This window comes from Coregonus lavaretus (assembly GCF_964263955.1).
Source record: "Coregonus lavaretus genome assembly, chromosome: 1".
Taxonomy (NCBI): domain Eukaryota; kingdom Metazoa; phylum Chordata; class Actinopteri; order Salmoniformes; family Salmonidae; genus Coregonus; species Coregonus lavaretus.
In genome coordinates this window covers 91,360,539-91,382,413 of record NC_139988.1, presented here as the reverse complement: position 1 = coordinate 91,382,413, position 21,875 = coordinate 91,360,539, and the positions used below count along the sequence as shown (strand labels likewise).

General features: G+C 48.9%; 1 protein-coding gene across 2 annotated transcripts in view; it reads right to left on the bottom strand.

Annotated features, from left to right (window-relative positions):
* Window positions 1–21,564, bottom strand: part of LOC311136104 (protein jagged-1b-like) — an 89,779-nt gene extending 68,215 nt beyond the window's left edge. For both annotated transcript variants that reach the window (XM_084170185.1, XM_084170186.1), the window contains exons 1-3: window positions 21,518–21,564; window positions 11,302–11,559; window positions 10,465–10,525 (exon numbers count right to left, since the gene is read on the bottom strand). In XM_084170185.1, coding sequence (XP_084026311.1) covers window positions 10,465–10,525; window positions 11,302–11,545 — 305 coding nt within the window. In that variant the 5' untranslated portion in view covers window positions 11,546–11,559; window positions 21,518–21,564. The remainder of the gene's footprint in view (window positions 1–10,464; window positions 10,526–11,301; window positions 11,560–21,517) is intronic.
* Window positions 21,565–21,875: the final 311 nt, after the last annotated feature.

Genomic DNA, 21,875 nt, shown 5'->3' with positions numbered 1-21,875 from the left:
TGTCTATGAAAATGCCCTTTTTATTTACAAATGTAACTAGAACCATCCATAAACACATTCACTAATAATGACTAACTTCTTCTAGCAGGCATTAGCCTATAGACATTTAACACAGGCCTCATCAACAATCTCTCAAGCCCACGTGCTAGTGATTAGCCAGCTAATCTTTACATTTCAAGTTTTAGCCAACTTGGATCTATTTGCTAGCTAACAAGGCAGAACAGTTGAATTGTTATGAACACACTCTCCTGTCCGTCTCCAACGGTTTGAACAGCGTGCTAGCCTGTCCACTTTGTTCAGATGTTGAAATCAAGTGACCTACCTTATTTCTCAGAATGAGAACGAGTTGCTAATTCCTTATATATAATTGCGTTTTATACTTATTGCAAATGTATAAAACACCGACTAGACGGCTAGTGTAACAGTCTGTGGCTAAAATGCTGCTAGCGGTACGTGGTGCCGCAATGCCCAATGTTTTAGTATCGTCTGCTCTGCGCGCAACTTGAGGAGTTGAGACACAAAACGGGTATCGTTAGAAAAGTTAACTTCTCTATTACAGTAAAATAAATGTCCCAATGTTTTTCGGTGTCCATGTGACCGATTCTGTTGGACCAAACCCTCAAATGCAAATAGCGAGTTGAAACCGTTTGTCAGAGATGCAGGGTGTGTGTGTGTAAACCATAGAGGAAGAGGTGAATCAAGAGGTTTCGCCAATGTGTTTCTATGGGCTTACAGTGGGGGAAAAAAGTATTTAGTCAGCCACCAATTGTGCAAGTTCTCCCACTTTAAAAGATGAGATAGGCCTGTAATTTTCATCATAGGTACACGTCAACTATGACAGACAAAATGAGGAAAAAAAATCCAGGAAACCACATTGTAGGATTTTTAATGAATTTATTTGCAAATTATGGTGGAAAATAAGTATTTGGTCAATAACAAAAGTTTCTCAATACTTTGTTATATACCCTTTGTTGGCAATGACACAGGTCAAATGTTTTCTGTAAGTCTTCACAAGGTTTTCACACACTGTTGCTGGTATTTTGGCCCATTCCTCCATGCAGATCTCCTCTAGAGCAGTGATGTTTTGGGGCTGTCGCTGGGCAACACATACTTTCAACTCCCTCCAAAGATTTTCTATGGGGTTGAGATCTGGAGACTGGCTAGGCCACTCCAGGACCTTGAAATGCTTCTTACGAAGCCACTCCTTCGTTGCCCGGGCGGTGTGTTTGGGATCATTGTCATGCTGAAAGACCCAGCCACGTTTCATCTTCAATGCCCTTGCTGATGGAAGGAGGTTTTCACTCAAAATCTCACGATACATGGCCCCATTCATTCTTTCCTTTACACGGATCAGTCGTCCTGGTCCCTTGGCAGAAAAACAGCCCCAAAGCATGATGTTTCCACCCCCATGCTTCACAGTAGGTATGGTGTTCTTTGGATGCAACTCAGCATTCTTTGTCCTCCAAACACGACGAGTTGAGTTTTTACCAAAAAGTTATATTTTGGTTTCATCTGACCATATGACATTCTCCCAATCCTCTTCTGGATCATCCAAATGCACTCTAGCAAACTTCAGACGGGCCTGGACATGTACTGGCTTAAGCATGGGGACACGTCTTGCACTGCAGGATTTGAGTCCCTGGCGGCGTAGTGTGTTACTGATGGTAGGCTTTGTTACTTTGGTCCCAGCTCTCTGCAGGTCATTCACTAGGTCCCCCCGTGTGGTTCTGGGATTTTTGCTCACCGTTCTTGTGATAATTTTGACCCCACGGGGTGAGATCTTGCGTGGAGCCCCAGACCGAGGGAGATTATCAGTGGTCTTGTATGTCTTCCATTTCCTAATAATTGCTCCCACAGTTGATTTCTTCAAACCAAGCTGCTTACCTATTGCAGATTCAGTCTTCCCAGCCTGGTGCAGGTCTACAATTTTGTTTCTGGTGTCCTTTGACAGCTCTTTGGTCTTGGCCATAGTGAAGTTTGGAGTGTGACTGTTTGAGGATGTGGACAGGTGTCTTTTATACTGATAACAAGTTCAAACAGGTGCCATTAATACAGGTAACGAGTGGAGGACAGAGGAGCCTCTTAAAGAAGAAGTTACAGGTCTGTGAGAGCCAGAAATCTTGCTTGTTTGTAGGTGACCAAATAATTATTTTCCACCATAATTTGCAAATAAATTCATTAAAAATCATACAATGTGATTTTCTGGAAAAAAAATTCTCATTTTGTCTGTCATAGTTGACGTTTACCTATGATGAAAATTACAGGCCTCTCTCATCTTTTTAAGTGGGAGAACTTGCACAATTGGTGGCTGACTAAATACTTTTTTTCCCCACTGTATTTTGGATCTAAGCTTGTCACCTGCCCCTCCCCGCCTTTGGGACATGACTCCCATTGTCAGGGCGGAGACATGAGCATCTCTCCATTGTATACAGATCTCTGGCGCACACAGCACAGAAGGAGCGAACAAGACCAGTACAAAAATATAACGCGTTAAGACAAGTGGACATAAACGCTCATAAAAACAAAACAAAAAAATAACAAAAACATTGATTCTTTCGATACAGGCATTTGGAATATCGCTCAAAAACATGATATATTCTTAACTCTAATGGTTAATTGGGCTTGGTAAACAACGCCTCTCTTCCCCATCTCTCCCTCAGGGTGTATCATGAACAGCACATTAGGAAACCGTTATCTACACAAACACTGCACTTTAACACAGATCTAACACTAAATAATATCTTGACTGATAGACTGCTCTATTACAGAACATGCAAACAATTCAAGTATCAACATGGCTGGCTGGCTGGCTGGCTGTCCGTATGTCCAGAGAGGGACAACGTCATATAAAAACAGCACAGCTCCAAGCCATGCCTCATTCCACAAATCAGGCTAATTCCAGAATGGCTGGGAGTTCCAGTGGAAGTCTGGTATGAAGCACTGGTTCTAATAGTCTGTTAGTCACTGGTTCTAATAGTCTGTTAGTCACCGGTTCTAATAGTCTGTTAGTCACTGGTTCTAATAGTCTGTTAGTCACTGGTTCTAATAGTCTGTTAGTCACTGGTTCTAATAGTCTGTTAGTCACTGGTTCTAATAGTCTGTTAGTCACTGGTTCTAATAGTATGTTAGTCACTGGTTCTAATAGTCTGTTAGTCACTGGTTCTAATAGTCTGTTAGTCACTGGTTCTAATAGTCTGTTAGTCACTGGTTCTAATAGTCTGTTAGTCACCGGTTCAAATAGTCTGTTAGTCGCTGGTTCTAATAGTCTGTTAGTCACTGGTTCAAATAGTCTGTTAGTCACTGGTTCTAATAGTCTGTTAGTCACTGGTTCTAATAGTCTGTTAGGCACGGGTTCTAATAGTCTGTTAGTCACTGGTTCTAATAGTCTGTTAGTCACTGGTTCTAATAGTCTGTTAGTCACTGGTTCTAATAGTCTGTTAGTCACTGGTTCTAATAGTCTGTTAGTCACTGGTTCTAATAGTCTGTTAGTCACTGGTTCTAATTGTCTGTTAGTCACTGGTTCTAATAGTCTGTTAGTCACTGGTTCTAATAGTCTGTTAGTCACTGGTTCTAATAGTCTGTTAGTCACTGGTTCTAATAGTCTGTTAGTCACTGGTTCTAATAGTCTGTTAGTCACTGGTTCTAATAGTCTGTTAGGAACAGCCGAGCACACAGACGCCATCCCTTGCCCAGAGGGGGACCACGCAGACACAACCACAGACAGACAGAGGACTAGGGTTGGGTTCAGACCCCATCCCTCCCTGAGCCCTTACTAGTACCACAGGCCAGCTGGAACACAGCTCCACTCCCTCAGACCCTATAGCCAGCTGGAACACGGCTCCACTCCCTCAGACCCTATAGCCAGCTGGAACACAGCTCCACTCCCTCAGACCCTATAGCCAGCTGGAACACAGCTCCACTCCCTCAGACCCTATAGCCAGCTGGAACCCAGCTCCACTCCCTCAGACCCTATAACCAGGCAGCTCCACTCCCTCAGACCCTATAACCAGCTGGAACACAGCTCCACTCCCCAGACCCTATAGCCAGCTGGAACACAGCTCCACTCCCTCAGACCCTATAGCCAGCTGGAACACAGCTCCACTCCCTCAGACCCTATAGCCAGGCAGCTCCACTCCCTCAGACCCTATAGCCAGCTGGAACACAGCTCCACTCCCTCAGACCCTATAGCCAGCTGGAACACAGCTCCACTCCCTCAGACCCTATAGCCAGCTGGAACACAGCTCCACTCCCTCAGACCCTATAGCCAGCTTGAACACAGCTCCACTCCCTCAGACCCTATAGCCAGCTGGAACACAGCTCCACTCCCTCAGACCCTATAGCCAGCTGGAACACAGCTCCACTCCCTCAGACCCTATAGCCAGCTGGAACACAGCTCCACTCCCTCAGACCCTATAGCCAGCTGGAACACAGCTCCACTCCCTCAGACCCTATAGCCAGCTGGAACACAGCTCCACTCCCTCAGACCCTATAGCCAGCTGGAACACAGCTCCACTCCCTCAGACCCTATAGCCAGCTGGAACACAGCTCCACTCCCTCAGACCCTATAGCCAGGCAGCTCCACTCCCTCAGACCCTATAGCCAGCTTGAACACAGCTCCACTCCCTCAGACCCTATAGCCAGCTGGAACACAGCTCCACTCCCTCAGACCCTATAGCCAGCTGGAACACAGCTCCACTCCCTCAGACCCTATAGCCAGCTGGAACATAGCTCCACTCCCTCAGACCCTATAGCCAGGCAGCTCCACTCCCTCAGACCCTATAGCCAGCTGGGACACAGCTCCACTCCCTCAGACCCTATAGCCAGCTGGAACACAGCTCCACTCCCTCAGACCCTATAGCCAGCTGGAACACAGCTCCACTCCCTCAGACCCTATAGCCAGCTGGAACACAGCTCCACTCCCTCAGACCCTATAGCCAGCTGGAACACAGCTCCACTCCATCAGACCCTATAACCAGCTGGAACACAGCTCCACTCCCTCAGACCCTATAGCCAGCTGGGACACAGCTCCACTCCCTCAGACCCTATAGCCAGCTGGAACACAGCTCCACTCCCTCAGACCCTATAGCCAGCTGGAACACAGCTCCACTCCCTCAGACCCTATAGCCAGCTGGAACACAGCTCCACTCCCTCAGACCCTATAGCCAGGCAGCTCCACTCCCTCAGACCCTATAACCAGCTGGAACACAGCTCCACTCCCTCAGACCCTATAGCCAGCTGGAACACAGCTCCACTCCCTCAGACCCTATAGCCAGCTGGAACACAGCTCCACTCCCTCAGACCCTATAGCCAGCTGCAACACAGCTCCACTCCCTCAGACCCTATAGCCAGCTGGAACACAGCTCCACTCCCTCAGACCCTATAGCCAGGCAGCTCCACTCCCTCAGACCCTATAACCAGCTGGGACACAGCTCCACTCCCTCAGACCCTATAGCCAGCTGGAACACAGCTCCACTCCCTCAGACCCTATAGCCAGCTGGAACACAGCTCCACTCCCTCAGACCCTATAACCAGGCAGCTCCACTCCCTCAGACCCTATAGCCAGCTGGAACACAGCTCCACTCCCTCAGACCCTATAGCCAGGCAGCTCCACTCCCTCAGACCCTATAACCAGCTGGAACACAGCTCCACTCCCTCAGACCCTATAGCCAGCTGGAACACAGCTCCACTCCCTCAGACCCTATAGCCAGGCAGCTCCACTCCCTCAGACCCTATAACCAGCTGGAACACAGCTCCACTCCCTCAGACCCTATAGCCAGGCAGCTCCACTCCCTCAGACCCTATAGCCAGCTGGAACACAGCTCCACTCCCTCAGACCCTATAGCCAGGCAGCTCCACTCCCTCAGACCCTATAGCCAGGCAGCTCCACTCCCTCAGACCCTATAACCAGGCAGCTCCACTCCCTCAGACCCTATAGCCAGCTGGAACACAGCTCCACTCCCTCAGACCCTATAGCCAGCTGGAACACAGCTCCACTCCCTCAGACCCTATAGCCAGCTGGAACACAGCTCCACTCCCTCAGACCCTATAACCAGCTGGAACACAGCTCCACTCCCTCAGACCCTATAGCCAGCTGGAACACAGCTCCACTCCCTCAGACCCTATAGCCAGGCAGCTCCACTCCCTCAGACCCTATAACCAGCTGGAACACAGCTCCACTCCCTCAGACCCTATAGCCAGCTGGAACACAGCTCCACTCCCTCAGACCCTATAGCCAGGCAGCTCCACTCCCTCAGACCCTATAACCAGCTGGAACACAGCTCCACTCCCTCAGACCCTATAGCCAGCTGGAACACAGCTCCACTCCCTCAGACCCTATAGCCAGCTGGAACACAGCTCCACTCCCTCAGACCCTATAGCCAGGCAGCTCCACTCCCTCAGACCCTATAGCCAGCTGCAACACAGCTCCACTCCCTCAGACCCTATAGCCAGCTGCAACACAGCTCCACTCCCTCAGACCCTATAGCCAGGCAGCTCCACTCCCTCAGACCCTATAACCAGCTGGGACACAGCTCCACTCCCTCAGACCCTATAGCCAGGCAGCTCCACTCCCTCAGACCCTATAACCAGCTGGAACACAGCTCCACTCCCTCAGACCTTATAGCCAGGCAGCTCCACTCCCTCAGACCCTATAGCCAGCTGGAACACAGCTCCACTCCCTCAGACCCTATAACCAGGCAGCTCCACTCCCTCAGACCCTATAGCCAGGCAGCTCCACTCCCTCAGACCCTATAACCAGGCAGCTCCACTCCCTCAGACCCTATAGCCAGCTGGAACACAGCTCCACTCCCTCAGACCCTATAGCCAGCTGGAACACAGCTCCACTCCCTCAGACCCTATAACCAGCTGGAACACAGCTCCACTCCCTCAGACCCTATAACCAGCTGGAACACAGCTCCACTCCCTCAGACCCTATAACCAGCTGGAACACAGCTCCACTCCCTCAGACCCTATAGCCAGCTGGAACACAGCTCCACTCCCTCAGACCCTATAACCAGCTGGAACCCAGCTCCACTCCCTCAGACCCTATAGCCAGCTGGAACACAGCTCCACTCCCTCAGACCCTATAGCCAGCTGGAACACAGCTCCACTCCCTCAGACCCTATAGCCAGGCAGCTCCACTCCCTCAGACCCTATAACCAGCTGGAACACAGCTCCACTCCCTCAGACCCTATAGCCAGCTGGAACACAGCTCCACTCCCTCAGACCCTATAGCCAGCTGGAACACAGCTCCACTCCCTCAGACCCTATAGCCAGCTGGAACACAGCTCCACTCCCTCAGACCCTATAGCCAGCTGGAACACAGCTCCACTCCCTCAGACCCTATAGCCAGCTGGAACACAGCTCCACTCCATCAGACCCTATAACCAGCTGGAACACAGCTCCACTCCCTCAGACCCTATAGCCAGGCAGCTCCACTCCCTCAGACCCTATAACCAGCTGGAACACAGCTCCACTCCCTCAGACCCTATAGCCAGGCAGCTCCATTCCCTCAGACCCTATAGCCAGGCAGCTCCACTCCCTCAGACCCTATAACCAGGCAGCTCCACTCCCTCAGACCCTATAGCCAGCTGGAACACAGCTCCACTCCCTCAGACCCTATAGCCAGCTGGAACACAGCTCCACTCCCTCAGACCCTATAGCCAGGCAGCTCCACTCCCTCAGACCCTATAGCCAGCTGGAACACAGCTCCACTCCCTCAGACCCTATAGCCAGCTGGAACACAGCTCCACTCCCTCAGACCCTATAGCCAGCTGGAACACAGCTCCACTCCCTCAGACCCTATAGCCAGCTGGAACACAGCTCCACTCCCCAGACCCTATAGCCAGGCAGCTCCACTCCCTCAGACCCTATAACCAGCTGGAACACAGCTCCACTCCCTCAGACCCTATAGCCAGGCAGCTCCACTCCCTCAGACCCTATAGCCAGCTGGAACACAGCTCCACTCCCTCAGACCCTATAGCCAGCTGGAACACAGCTCCACTCCCTCAGACCCTATAGCCAGGCAGCTCCACTCCCTCAGACCCTATAGCCAGGCAGCTCCACTCCCTCAGACCCTATAGCCAGCTGGAACACAGCTCCACTCCCTCAGACCCTATAGCCAGCTGGAACACAGCTCCACTCCCTCAGACCCTATAGCCAGCTGGAACACAGCTCCACTCCCTCAGACCCTATAGCCAGGCAGCTCCACTCCCTCAGACCCTATAGCCAGCTGGAACACAGCTCCACTCCCTCAGACCCTATAGCCAGCTGGAACACAGCTCCACTCCCTCAGACCCTATAGCCAGCTGGAACACAGCTCCACTCCCTCAGACCCTATAGCCAGCTGGAACACAGCTCCACTCCCCAGACCCTATAGCCAGGCAGCTCCACTCCCTCAGACCCTATAACCAGCTGTAACACAGCTCCACTCCCTCAGACCCTATAGCCAGGCAGCTCCACTCCCTCAGACCCTATAGCCAGGCAGCTCCACTCCCTCAGACCCTATAGCCAGCTGGAACACAGCTCCACTCCCTCAGACCCTATAGCCAGCTGGAACACAGCTCCACTCCCTCAGACCCTATAGCCAGCTGGAACACAGCTCCACTCCCTCAGACCCTATAGCCAGCTGGAACACAGCTCCACTCCCTCAGACCCTATAGCCAGGCAGCTCCACTCCCTCAGACCCTATAGCCAGGCAGCTCCACTCCCTCAGACCCTATAACCAGGCAGCTCCACTCCCTCAGACCCTATAGCCAGGCAGCTCCACTCCCTCAGACCCTATAACCAGGCAGCTCCACTCCCAAACCAGGGCCTTAACACACACACACACACACACCGTTTCCGTGGCAGTATGGACTCTTCACAACGTGATGAAACTTTGGTGTTTTTGCAAACGATGAACAGAATAGACTTGGAAGCTCTAACCCTGGCAATATGACTGGTAAACTGATAGGTACACTCGCAATGGCTGATTTTGAATTTTAAAAAGACCCCTTGAAGTATATATATTATTAAGGGCCTCCCGAGTGGCGCAGCAGTCTAAGGCACTGCATCGTGGTGCTTGAGGCGTCACTACAGACCCGGGTTCGATCCCAGGCTGTGTCATAACCAGCCGTGACCGGGAGTCCCATAGGGCGGCGCACAATTGGCCCAGCGTCGTCCGGGTTTGGCCGGGGTGGCTTTACTTGGCTCGTCGCGCTCTAGCGACTCCTTGTGGCGTGCCGGGCGCCTGCAGGCTGACTTCGGTCGTCAGTTGAACAGTGTTTCCTCCGGTGCGGCCGGGTTAAGCAGGCGGGTGTTAAGAAGCGCGGTCAGGTGGGTCATGTTTCGGAGGATGCATGACTCGACCTTCGCCTCTCCCGTTGGGGAGTTGCATTGATGAGACAAGATTGTAATTGGATATCCCGAAATTGGGGAGAACATTTTTATATATATATATATATATATATATATATATATATATATATATATATATATATATATATATATATATATATATATATATATATATATATATATATATATATATATATATATATATTTTTTTTTTTTACTTATTTGATGAGAAATTGTATTTGGCCTTACTGCTATCAGCCCATACAAATGCATTGAATAACTACATGGAACAGAGAGTCCCAAAACATAATCAAAAGGAAGTTTGTTTTGAAGTGTCCGTCCTATATCTGAGCAATATAAGAAAGATCAGGAAACATTTGTAACAAATGTTTTACATGTATTTAACCCCTTATTTATGGCACTAAACAGTGTCCATATAGACTGCCATTAATCTTTTCATCTGGTACCGGGGGACCTTCAGACGGGTCTTGTGAGGCCTGTGGACATCCAAGAGCACAACAACCGACATGTACATGTTTGTGATATTCTCACCTTTGCACAGAGGGGTCATATTAGTGTGTAGCCCAAACTGTTCGGACGCTACAGACAGGAAGTCGGCAGCTCTGTCACCTTTCAACGCAGATGCGGTAGTGTTACGTCGGCCGATGTGGTGGATTGAGACGCATCCAATGCAAAAAAAAACAGACATCGCCTAGCTTTTTTTATTACGCTAATTCGATTTTGTAATGTCAGTTAAGTTGAATCAATAAATCACAGGTTTGTACACTTCCTGCTTTGCTCATATGGGTACTCTCAAAATGGCTGCCAGTCCACCCATTATGCAATCATTGACTTGAATGGGGACGTCCGTTCTATTAGTTATATTTCTATGGCAGCACGTGTAGTAAGGAGCGGAGGAGAGGAGAACATGTTAGCCTACAATTTGATTAAAATATTTTGCTACGCGAACGGTTATTACAGAGATCGTGGTCAATTGGGCTGGCCAATTACCGTCATTCCAAAATTCCATGACCGTCACTCATAACAAATATCATGGCAGACATGAAGACATGGAGGATCAAAAGCAGATTCCAGTTAGAGAAAAAAGAGGGAGGACAGGAAACTTACTTGCAGCCACCTGGCTCTTTACAGTGTCCATGTTCTGTACTGCAGCCCTGCCGGCAGATGGCTGGAGAGAGCGAGAGAGCGAGAGAGCGAGAGAGCGAGAGGAAGAGCACATATGAACATGTCAGTGAATATCTGAAATGTTAGCAGTTTGTCTACCGTCTGTTGATGTGACACATGAAGGTAGAACGTTTATCAACATCTTGAACGTCCTTCCTACTGTTTTCAGAACGTAATATTTCCCTTTCTCCAGTCAATTGTATCATAATTCTATAGCCTCCAGGCATACAGACAAACTGTCCCGGTCTCTCTGTCCCGGTCTCTCTGTCCCTGTCTCTCTGTCCCTGTCTCTCTGTCCCTGTCTCTCTGTCCCTGTCTCTCTGTCCCTGTCTCTCTGTCCCTGTCTCTCTGTCCCTGTCTCTCTGTCCCTGTCTCTCTGTCCCTGTCTCTCTGTCCCTGTCTCTCTGTCCCTGTCTCTCTGTCCCTGTCTCTCTGTCCCTGTCTCTCTGTCCCTGTCTCTCTGTCCCTGTCTCTCTGTCCCTGTCTCTCTGTCCCTGTCTCTCTGTCCCTGTCTCTCTGTCCCTGTCTCTCTGTCCCGGTCTCTCTGTCCCGGTCTCTCTGTCCCTGTCTCTCTGTCCCGGTCTCTCTGTCCCGGTCTCTCTGTCCCGGTCTCTCTGTCCCGGTCTCTCTGTTCCTCTCTCTGTTCCTCTCTCTGTGTAGAGACGTCTCCCCCAGCCAACCGGTGTTCGTATCCATTTAACCAGAAGAAGACCCTTTAGGTTGAAACCTTCTGCGAAGGGATCTCAAGAGGTTAGCAGGAAGTAGCCAGTGTATACATACGTGTGTTACATTCTAGTCCAGACCAGCCCTCCAGACAGGTCTTATTCCCGTTGTAGTCGCAGGTGTAGTGTCCGAAGAACTCGTCTCGGGGCCGGCAGAACTTGTTGCATCCGAAGCCATAGTAGTGGTCGTCACAGCTGACCCGGATCTGATAGTCAAACTGACCAATAGGACCGTTGTGGCTGAGCTTCTGCCACTGGTGACTGGGGTTGATCATCCCACTGTGGGACGCCTTCTCGATCATTTGACCATCGCCACCTAGTGGGTTAAAGATATATAACCGGTTAGAATATATTAGATATAGAACATGTTAGAACATATAGCATGGCTGGGGTTGATCATCCCAGAGTGGGACACCTTCTCTACTTGACCATCACCACCTAATGGAAGGACACCTTCTCTATCTGACCATCACCACCTAATGGAAGGACACCTTCTCTATCTGACCATCACCACCTAATGGAAGGACACCTTCTCTATCTGACCATCACCACCTAATGGAAGGACACCTTCTCTATCTGTCATCACCACCTAATGGAAGGACACCTTCTCTATCTGTCATCACCACCTAATGGAAGGACACCTTCTCTATCTGTCATCACCACCTAATGGAAGGACACCTTCTCTATCTGACCATCACCACCTAATGGAAGGACACCTTCTCTATTTGACCATCACCACCTAATGGAAGGACACCTTCTCTATCTGTCATCACCACCTAATGGAAGGACACCTTCTCTATCTGTCATCACCACCTAATGGAAGGACACCTTCTCTATCTGTCATCACCACCTAATGGAAGGACACCTTCTCTATCTGACCATCACCACCGAATGGAAGGACACCTTCTCTATCTGACCATCACCACCTAATGGAAGGACACCTTCTCTATCTGACCATCACCACCTAATGGAAGGACACCTTCTCTATCTGACCATCACCACCTAATGGAAGGACACCTTCTCTATCTGTCATCACCACCTAATGGAAGGACACCTTCTCTATTTGACCATCACCACCTAATGGAAGGACACCTTCTCTATCTGTCATCACCACCTAATGGAAGGACACTCTCTAGTTGACCATCACCACCTAATGGAAGGTTCAGAAAATACAAACAATATCAGCTGCATTGGTGTTAGAAATTAAAACGATGATATTACAGGCAATCCTTGAATTACTTAATTTGAGCTCCTAACGGAGCAAATGGCCCTTCGCTATGTAGACGTAGCATGTCCTATGATAATGCACTGGCGAATGGTAGTATAATCATGTGGATCCATTGGAATCATCAATTCAGGACGGTTCCTCCCTGTGCCAAACGTCAACAGAACAAAACAGCCGACCAAGCTGAATGAGTTTCACATCTCCATTTCCCTGTAGAATTAAAACAGAGGGAAAGAAACAGCGGAGGAGGAAAGTAGAAAAAATTATGTTTAATGAGTGCTGCCCTCTTTTCCTCCCTCTCTCTCTCTCAGCAATGGTCTGTGGCAGCTCTCTACTCTCTCCTTCCCTCTCTCCTTCCCCCTCTCTCCTTCCCTCTCTCTCCTTCCCTCTCTCTCCTTCCCTCTCTCTCCTTCCCCCTCCCCTTCTCTCTCTCCTCTCTCTCCTTCTCTCTCTTGCTGGTTGGTTTTTCCTCTCAGGTTTATAGCATTATAATATGACTAGCCCGTAAGACTACCACCACCATGCTTAACCGTTGGAATTAAGGTTATTACTGTGGAATGCAGTGTTTGGTTTTCGGCAGACATAAAATGGGACCCATTTCGCCCAAAAAGTTATACTTTTGAATCATCTGTCCATAGAACGTTCTTCCAAGAGTCTTGATGATCATCCAGGTGCTTTTTGGCAAACTTGAGTCAACTTTTTGGACGAGATTGGTCCCATTATGTCTGGCGAAAACCAAACACCGCATTGGTGGTGGTGGTGTGATGGTTTGGGGATGCTTTGCTGCCTCAGGACCTGGACGACTTGCCTTAATAGAAGGAGCCATGAATTCTGCTCTGTATCAGAGAATTCTACAGGAGAATGTCAGACCATCCGTCTGTGAGCTGAAGCTGAAGCGCAGCTGGGTCATGCAGCAAGACAATGATCCAAAACACACAATCATGTCTATATGAAAATTGTTAAAAAGCAACACATTTGAAGATTTGGAATGGCCTAGTCAAATCCAGACCTAATCCAAGTTGAGATGTTGTGGCAGGACATGAAACAAGCAGTTCATGCTTGAAAACCCACAAATGGTTGCTGAGTTAAAGCAGTTCTGCATGGAAGAGTTGGCCAAAATTCCTCCACAGCGACGTGAGAGACTGATCAACAACTACAGGAAGCATTTGATTGTTGCAGCTAAAGGTGGCACAACCAGTTATTGAGTGTAAGGGGGCAATTACTTTTTCACACAGGGGAATTGGGTGTTGCATAACTTCGTTAACTAAATAAATAAAATAAGTATACTTTTTTTTTTTTTTTTTTGTAAAGTCATGTTCCTTTATCTAATATTAGGGTTTGGTTGAAGATCTGATGACATTCAGTGTAAAAAAGATGCAAAAATACTTTCACGGCACTGTGCCTATATTTTTTAAATAGAATTTCTAAATGGTCTGAGAACAACATTGGCACGGCAATTCAATCATAGCCAATATGCAGTGATAATGTATTGGACCTATAGCACAAACGTCATTGCTACATAACTGTTTTTAATAGGTTAATGTTGCATAGGCTTACTCATGTTGAATGAAATGAGCGGAAGAACTCGGCTTGCATTTGGACTCAGAAAAGGTTGGTGACCACTGCCCTGGACCTTCAGCAGTGAACCCTGGCAGTTTGTTTGTGTTCTCTCTCTCTGTAACCGAGATGCAGGGACTGACCCTGAGAGAGATGAGTTAGTTAGTGTAAAATACTTCCAGACCAGACTGACTGACCCTGACAGAGAGACAGGTGGGTTAGTGTAATGGGCTGAACCTCCAGACCAAAACACAGAGCACAGCCTTACTGTGTATACTACTACTACTACTACTACTATTACCGCTACTACTACTATTACTACTACTACTACTACTACTACTACTACTACTACTACTACCACTAATGCTACTACCACTAATGCTACTACCACTAATGCTCCTACCACTAATGCTACTACTACTACTACCACTAATGCTACTACTACTACTACTACTACTAATATACTACTGTCACTACTACTACTACTACTACTACTACTACTACTACTACTATTAATATACTACTGTCACCACTACTACTACTACTATTACTATACTACTGTCACTACTACTACTACTACTACTACTACTACTACTAATATACTACTGTCACCACTACTACTACTATTAATATACTACTGTCACTACTACTACTACTACTACTACTACTACTACTACCACTAATTCTACTGCTACTACTACTACTATTAATATACTACTGTCACCACTACTACTACTACTATTAATATACTACTGTCACTGCTACTGCTACTACTACTACTACTACTACTACTACTACTAATGCTACTACTACTAATGCTACTACTACTAATGCTACTGCTACTGCTACTGCTACTACTACTACTAATGCTACTACTAATGCTACTACTAATGCTACTGCTACTACGAAATTGTTTTAAGGTCATACCAAGGATTTGTTCTGAAGTGTCTATCCTATATCTGAGAGATATACGAAATATCAGTGAACATTATATACATATATACACTACCGTTCAAAAGTTTGTGGTCACTTAGAATTGTCCTTGTTTTCCCATGACAACATACATGAAATGAGTTTGAATAGGAAATATAGCAAAATGAATAGGAGATTTAGTCATTGACAAGGTTAGAAATAATGATTTTTAATTGAAATAATAATTGTGTCCTTCAAACCTTTGCTTTCGTCAAAGAATCCTCAATTTGCAGCAATTACAACCTTGCAGACCTTTGGCATTCTAGTTGTCAATTTGTTGAGGTAATCTGAAGAGATTTCACCCCATGCTTCCTGAAGCACCTCCCACAAGTTGGATTGGCTTGATGGGCACTTCTTACGTACCATACGGTCAAGCTGCTCCCACAACAGCTCAATAGGGTTGAGATCCGGTGACTGTGCTGGCCACTCCATTATAGACAGAATACTAGCTGACTGCTTCTTCCCTAAATAGTTATTGCATAGTTTGGAGCTGTGCTTTGGGTCATTGTCCTGTTGTAGGAGGAAATTGGCTCCAATCAAACGCCGTCCACAGGGTATGGCATGGCGTGGCAAAATGGAGTGATAGCCTTCCTTCTTCAAGATCCCTTTTACCCTGTACAAATCTCCCACTTTACCACCACCAAAGCAGCCCCAGACCATCACATTGCCTCCACCATGCTTGACAGATGGCATCAAGCACTCCTCCAGCATCTTTTCATTTGGTCTGCGTGTCACAAATGTTCTTCTTTGTGATCCAAATACTTCGATTTGTCTGTCCATAACACTTTTTTCCAATCTTCCTCTGTCCAGTGTCTGTGTTCTTTTGCCCATCTTAATCTTTTATTTTTATTGGCCAGTCTGAGATATGGCTTTTTCTTTGCAACTCTGCCTAGAAGGTCAGCATCCCGGAGTCGCCTCTTCACTGTTGACGTTGCACGGGGCCTCCCACTCCTCTTTCTATTCTGGTTAGAGCCAGTTTGCGCTGTTCTGTGAAGGGAGTAGTACACAGCGTTGTCCGAGACCTTCAGTTTCTTGGCAATTTCTCGCATGGAATAGCCTTCATTTCTCAGAACAAGAATAGACTGACGAATTTCAGAAGAAAGTTCTTTTGAGCTTGTAATCGAACCCACAATTGCTGATGCTCCAGATACTCAACTAGTCTCAAGAAGGCCAGTTTTATTGCTTGTTTAAATCAGCACAACAGTTTTCAGCTGTGCTAACATAATTGCAAAAGGGTTTTCTTATGATCAATTAACCTTTTAAAATGATAAACTTGGATTAGCAAACACAACGTGCCATTGGAACACAGGACTGATGGTTGCTGATAATGGGCCTCTGTACGCCTATGTAGATATTCCATTAAAAAAAAAATCAGCCATTTACAACATTAACAATGTCTACACTGTATTTCTGATCAATTTGATGTTATTTTAATGGACCAAAAAATTGCTTTTCTTTTGAAAACAAGGACATTTCTAAGTGAGCCCAAACTTTTGAACGGTAGTGTATATATTTTTATATTGTATTTAACCCCTTATTATTTTTGACACTAAACATTCTCCATATATACACACTTCCATTAATTTTTTCAACTGGTACAGGGGGACCTTCAGACGAGTCGTGTAAGGCCTGTGGGCGTCCTAAAGCAAAACCATGTACGTGTTCGTGAGAGCCTCATCTCTCCATAGAGGGGTCATGATCGTTTTTAGGCCAAACCGTTCGAACGCTACAGACGACTTTGTGAGAATAACTATTTTTCGGGACGTCTCACGGTCCTGACAAACACCGCTGTAGCTCTGCCATAGGTGGATGCGTTGGATCGAAAAAGCATCCAATGCAAAAAAACATCTATAACTTAACTGACAGATTGTTTTTTTTTTGTTGGTATTTTACCCCCTTTTTCTCCTCAAGATCAAAATTGTCTCGTCGCTGCAACTCCCCAACAGGCTCGGGAGGCGAAGGTCGAGTCATGTGTCCCCCCGAAAACATCACCCGCCAAACCGCGCTTCTTAACACACCGCCCGCTTAACCCGGAAGCCAGCCGCACCAACGTGTCAACGGAAACACTGTTCATCTGAAGGTCAGCCTGCAGGCGCCCGGGCCCGCCACAAGGAGTCGCTAGAGCGCGATGAGCCAAGTAAAGCCCCACCGGCCAAACCTTCCCCTAACCCGGATGACGCTGGGCCAATTGTGTGCCGCCTCATGGGTCTCCCGGTCGTGGCCAGCTCCAACACAGCCCGGGATCGAACCCGGGTCTGTAGTGACGCCTCTAGCACTGCGATGCAGCGCCTTAGACCGCTGCGCCACTCGGGAGGCCTAACTGACAGATTAGGATTTGTTTATTATGCAAGCGCGGACATCAACCGTATGCTTTTTTTTTTTTTTGGAGCAGTCATCTCAGATTTTATTTTGTAACAACTGCATTGGCAACTTTGTATTTGTAGTCAACATTGTTCTGAAGTTATCGGCGGTCACAGAGAGACCGATGAACATCTTGATTATATGTTTAGCGGAGATCTTATGTGTATATGTGGAAGGGCAAAAAAAATAATAATCTTACAACACACTTAGCTGTTCTACAAGTGGTCTGAGGCAGTCAGTAAACAAAATGTTTTTTTTCAAGTCCAACTTTAGTAACAACGGTTTTGAGAAACACCTCAGAGATTTAACGACGCTCCTATGAAGGTTCTAATGATGAACTTAGCCTTGAGATGCTTTTGGGGAAACTGGCCCAGACCTGCAGTAAAATGACGGACCAGGGTATCTCCTCTAGCAGTATTTTACTGTGACACTTCCTGCAGGTCATTACAACGCATAGTAAAAAACTGCTAGCTGCTGGGAGGTAGTCATCCTGCTCCATAAACATCCACTACAGTTGACCGGGGCAGCTCTAGAAGGGCAGAAATTTGACGAACTGACTTGTTGGAAAGGTGGCATCCTATGACGGTGCCACGATGAAAGTCACTGAGCTCTATTCAGGGTCTACTCCCACAGCCAACTACAGTAAAACACAGGGTCTACTCCCACAGCCAACTACAGTAAAACACAGGGTCTACTCCCACAGCCAACTACAGTAAAACACAGGGTCTACTCCCACAGCCAACTACAGTAAAACACAGGGTCTACTCCCACAGCCAACTACAGTAAAACACAGGGTCTACTCCCACAGCCAACTACAGTAAAACACAGGGTCTACTCCCACAGCCAACTACAGTAAAACACAGGGTCTACTCCCACAGCCAACTACAGTAAAACACAGGGTCTCATCCAATAAATGTGCTGCATCAGAATGAGTCAACAGAAAAGCAACATTATTTGACTGTCCTGTATCATCCACTTTCCAAGCCAACACTGTAGCACTTTCTCCTACCCTTTAGTCCAGACAGTCAACATGGTGCTACATAACTACATTACATGATGAAATGTAGACCGTCTCTGTACAGTCCTTCAAGGTCATCTACAATGTAAACCACACTGACACTACTGCATTACATCATACACTTTCCCCTGTACTGGAGTTCCATGAAACTTTTCCCTCACCTTTAGCACAGACAGACACAGAGACAGACGCTCACAGAGACAGAGAGACAGACGCACACAGAGACAGACATACAGAGACAGAGAGACAGCCAGCCAGAGACAGACAGCCAGCCAGAGACAGCCAGCCACCCAGCCAGCCAGAGACAGCCAGCCAGAGACAGCCAGCCAGAGACAGCCAGCCAGAGACAGCCAGCCAGAGACAGCCAGCCAGCCAGCCAGCCAGAGACTGCCAGCCAGAGACTGACAGCCAGCCAGCCAGCCAGAGACTGACAGACAGCCAGCCAGCCAGAGACAGACAGCCAGCCAGCCAGAGACAGACAGACAGCCAGCCAGAGACAGACAGACAGCCAGCCAGAGACAGACAGACAGCCAGCCAGACAGACAGACAGCCAGCCAGAGACAGACAGACAGACAACCAGCCAGCCAGAGACAGACAGACAACCAGCCAGAGACAGCCAGCCAGCCAGCCAGAGACAGCCAGCCAGCCAGAGACAGCCAGCCAGCCAGCCAGCCAGCCAGAGACAGCCAGCCAGCCAGCCAGCCAGCCAGCCAGCCAGCCAGAGACTGCCAGCCAGAGACTGACAGCCAGCCAGCCAGCCAGAGACAGACAGACAGCCAGCCAGCCAGAGACAGACAGACAGCCAGCCAGAGACAGACAGCCAGAGACAGACAGACAGCCAGCCAGAGACAGACAGACAACCAGCCAGCCAGCGACAGACAGACAGCCAGCGACAGACAGACAGCCAGCCAGCCAGCCAGAGACAGACAACCAGCCAGCCAGAGACAGTCAGACAGACAGACAGCCAGAGACAGACAGCCAGCCAGCCAGAGACAGACAGCCAGCCAGCCAGCCAGAGACATGGTGCTACATCACTGTGCCATAATTAAACATAGAAGGTATTCATATTGTACTGTAACCTACTGTAGCTGATAGATCAGGTAGCATAGCAGACATGCTCCTGCATCGTGACTGGAGCCAGGTCTGATCTCACTAGACACATACACTCACTACACACACACACATATATCTGAAATGCCCCTGTGCTGCACTGCATTGTGACTGGAGCCAGATCACCGCTCTGTGCACTGGGTTAAGATACAACATCTACTTCACACCTCCTCTGTGACAGTGTGTGTGTGTGTGTGTGTGTGTGTGGCTAGCACCAGCTGCAATCACTCATCTGAAATATATTAACATTTTCATATGAAGGACAGCCACATATGAAGGACAGCCACATATGAAGGACAGCCACATATGAAGGACAGCCACATATGAAGGACAGCCACAGACCACCACCCCCCCCCTCTTCCTCTACCTCCGAAACCCTTCTGTCTGCATCCCAGACACACCACTCCTCCACCTCAGAATCCCTTCTCTCCCTCTCTCTCCCTCTCTCTCCTTCTCCCAGTCTGCAGCTCTCCCTCTCTCTCCTCCTCCCAGTCTGCAGCTCTCCCTCTCTCTCCTCCCCCCAGTCTGCAGCTCTCCCTCTCTCTCCTTCTCCCAGTCTGCAGCTCTCCCTCTCTCTCCTTCTCCCAGTCTGCAGCTCTCCCTCTCTCTCCCCAGTCTGCAGCTCTCCCTCTCTCTCCTTCTCCCAGTCTGCAGCTCTCCCTCTCTCTCCTTCTCCCAGTCTGCAGCTCTCCCTCTCTCTCCTCCTCCCAGTCTGCAGCTCTCCCTCTCTCTCCTTCTCCCAGTCTGCAGCTCTCCCTCTCTCTCCTTCTCCCAGTCTGCAGCTCTCCCTCTCTCTCCTTCTCCCAGTCTGCAGCTCTCCCTCTCTCTCCTTCTCCCAGTCTGCAGCTCTCCCTCTCTCTCCTTCTCCCAGTCTGCAGCTCTCCCGCTCTCTCCTTCTCCCAGTCTGCAGCTCTCCCTCTCTCTCCTCCCCCCAGTCTGCAGCTCTCCCTCTCTCTCCTTCTCCCAGTCTGCAGCTCTCCCTCTCTCTCCTTCTCCCAGTCTGCAGCTCTCCCTCTCCCAGTCTGCAGCTCTCCCTCTCTCTCCTTCTCCCAGTCTGCAGCTCTCCCTCTCTCTCCTTCTCCCAGTCTGCAGCTCTCCCTCTCTCTCCCCCCAGTCTGCAGCTCTCCCTCTCTCTCCTTCTCCCAGTCTGCAGCTCTCCCTCTCTCTCCTTCTCCCAGTCTGCAGCTCTCCCTCAGTCTGCAGCTCTCCCTCTCCCAGTCTGCAGCTCTCCCTCTCTCCCCTTCTCCCAGTCTGCAGCTCTCCCTCTCTCTCCTCCTCCCAGTCTGCAGCTCTCCCTCTCTCTCCTTCTCCCAGTCTGCAGCTCTCCCTCTCTCTCCTTCTCCCAGTCTGCAGCTCTCCCTCACTCTCTCTCCTTTCCTCACTGCTTTTCCCTGTGTTCTTCCGTCAGGTCGTTACAGACACCTGTCAACACGCGCTCACACACACCGGGCCATGTGGGAGAGGTGGAGGAGAGGAGTCACACACACACCGGGCCATGTGGGAGAGGGGGCAGAGAGGAGAGGAGTCACACACACCGGGCCATGTGGGAGAGGGGGAGGAGAGGAGTCACACACACCGGGCCATGTGGGAGAGGGGGAGGAGAGGAGTCACACACACCGGGCCATGTGGGAGAGGGGGAGGAGAGGAGTCACACACACACCGGGCCATGTGGGAGAGGGGGAGGAGAGGAGTCACACACACCGGGCCATGTGGGAAGAGGAGTCACACCGGGCCATGTGGGAGAGGAGGGTGAGAGGAGTCACACCGGGCCATGTGGGAGAGGAGGGTGAGAGGAGTCACACCGGGCCATGTGGGAGAGGAGGAGAGGAGTCACACCGGGCCTTGTGGGAGAGGGGGAGGAGAGGAGGAGGAGAGGAGTCACACCGGGCCATGTGGGAGAGGGGGCGGAGAGGAGTTCAGGAAAAATAAACGTCCTTTATCTGCCCTTCAACAGCTAGCACCTCCCTAACGTTAACACGCAAGACAGAGAGAAAGAATGAAAGATTGGACTGGAAGGACAGAGCTACTCACCACTGGTGTCGTTATTGGCGTCCAAGGCTTCCACTATCAACGTGTAGGACCTCTGGGGAAGATGGAGAGATCAGGGTCAACACAACATCAACCAAACATAGCTGCTAACTTTCCCTGCTCATTTCTCCCAATACTAAAAAAAACTCTTCCCACCATGATTTCTGAATAGGCTAACTTTGGGAATTTTTGTAAAGTTACCAGAAAATTGCAGCCCTAACCAAACAAGAATATCAAAGAGCAACTCTGAACCAAAACATTGATAGCAAGTAGCAGCACTAACAGTAACACTGGGCGCAAACATTATCTAGTGTAATTATGACTGATTTTTAATGGAATATCTACATAGGCGTACAGAGGC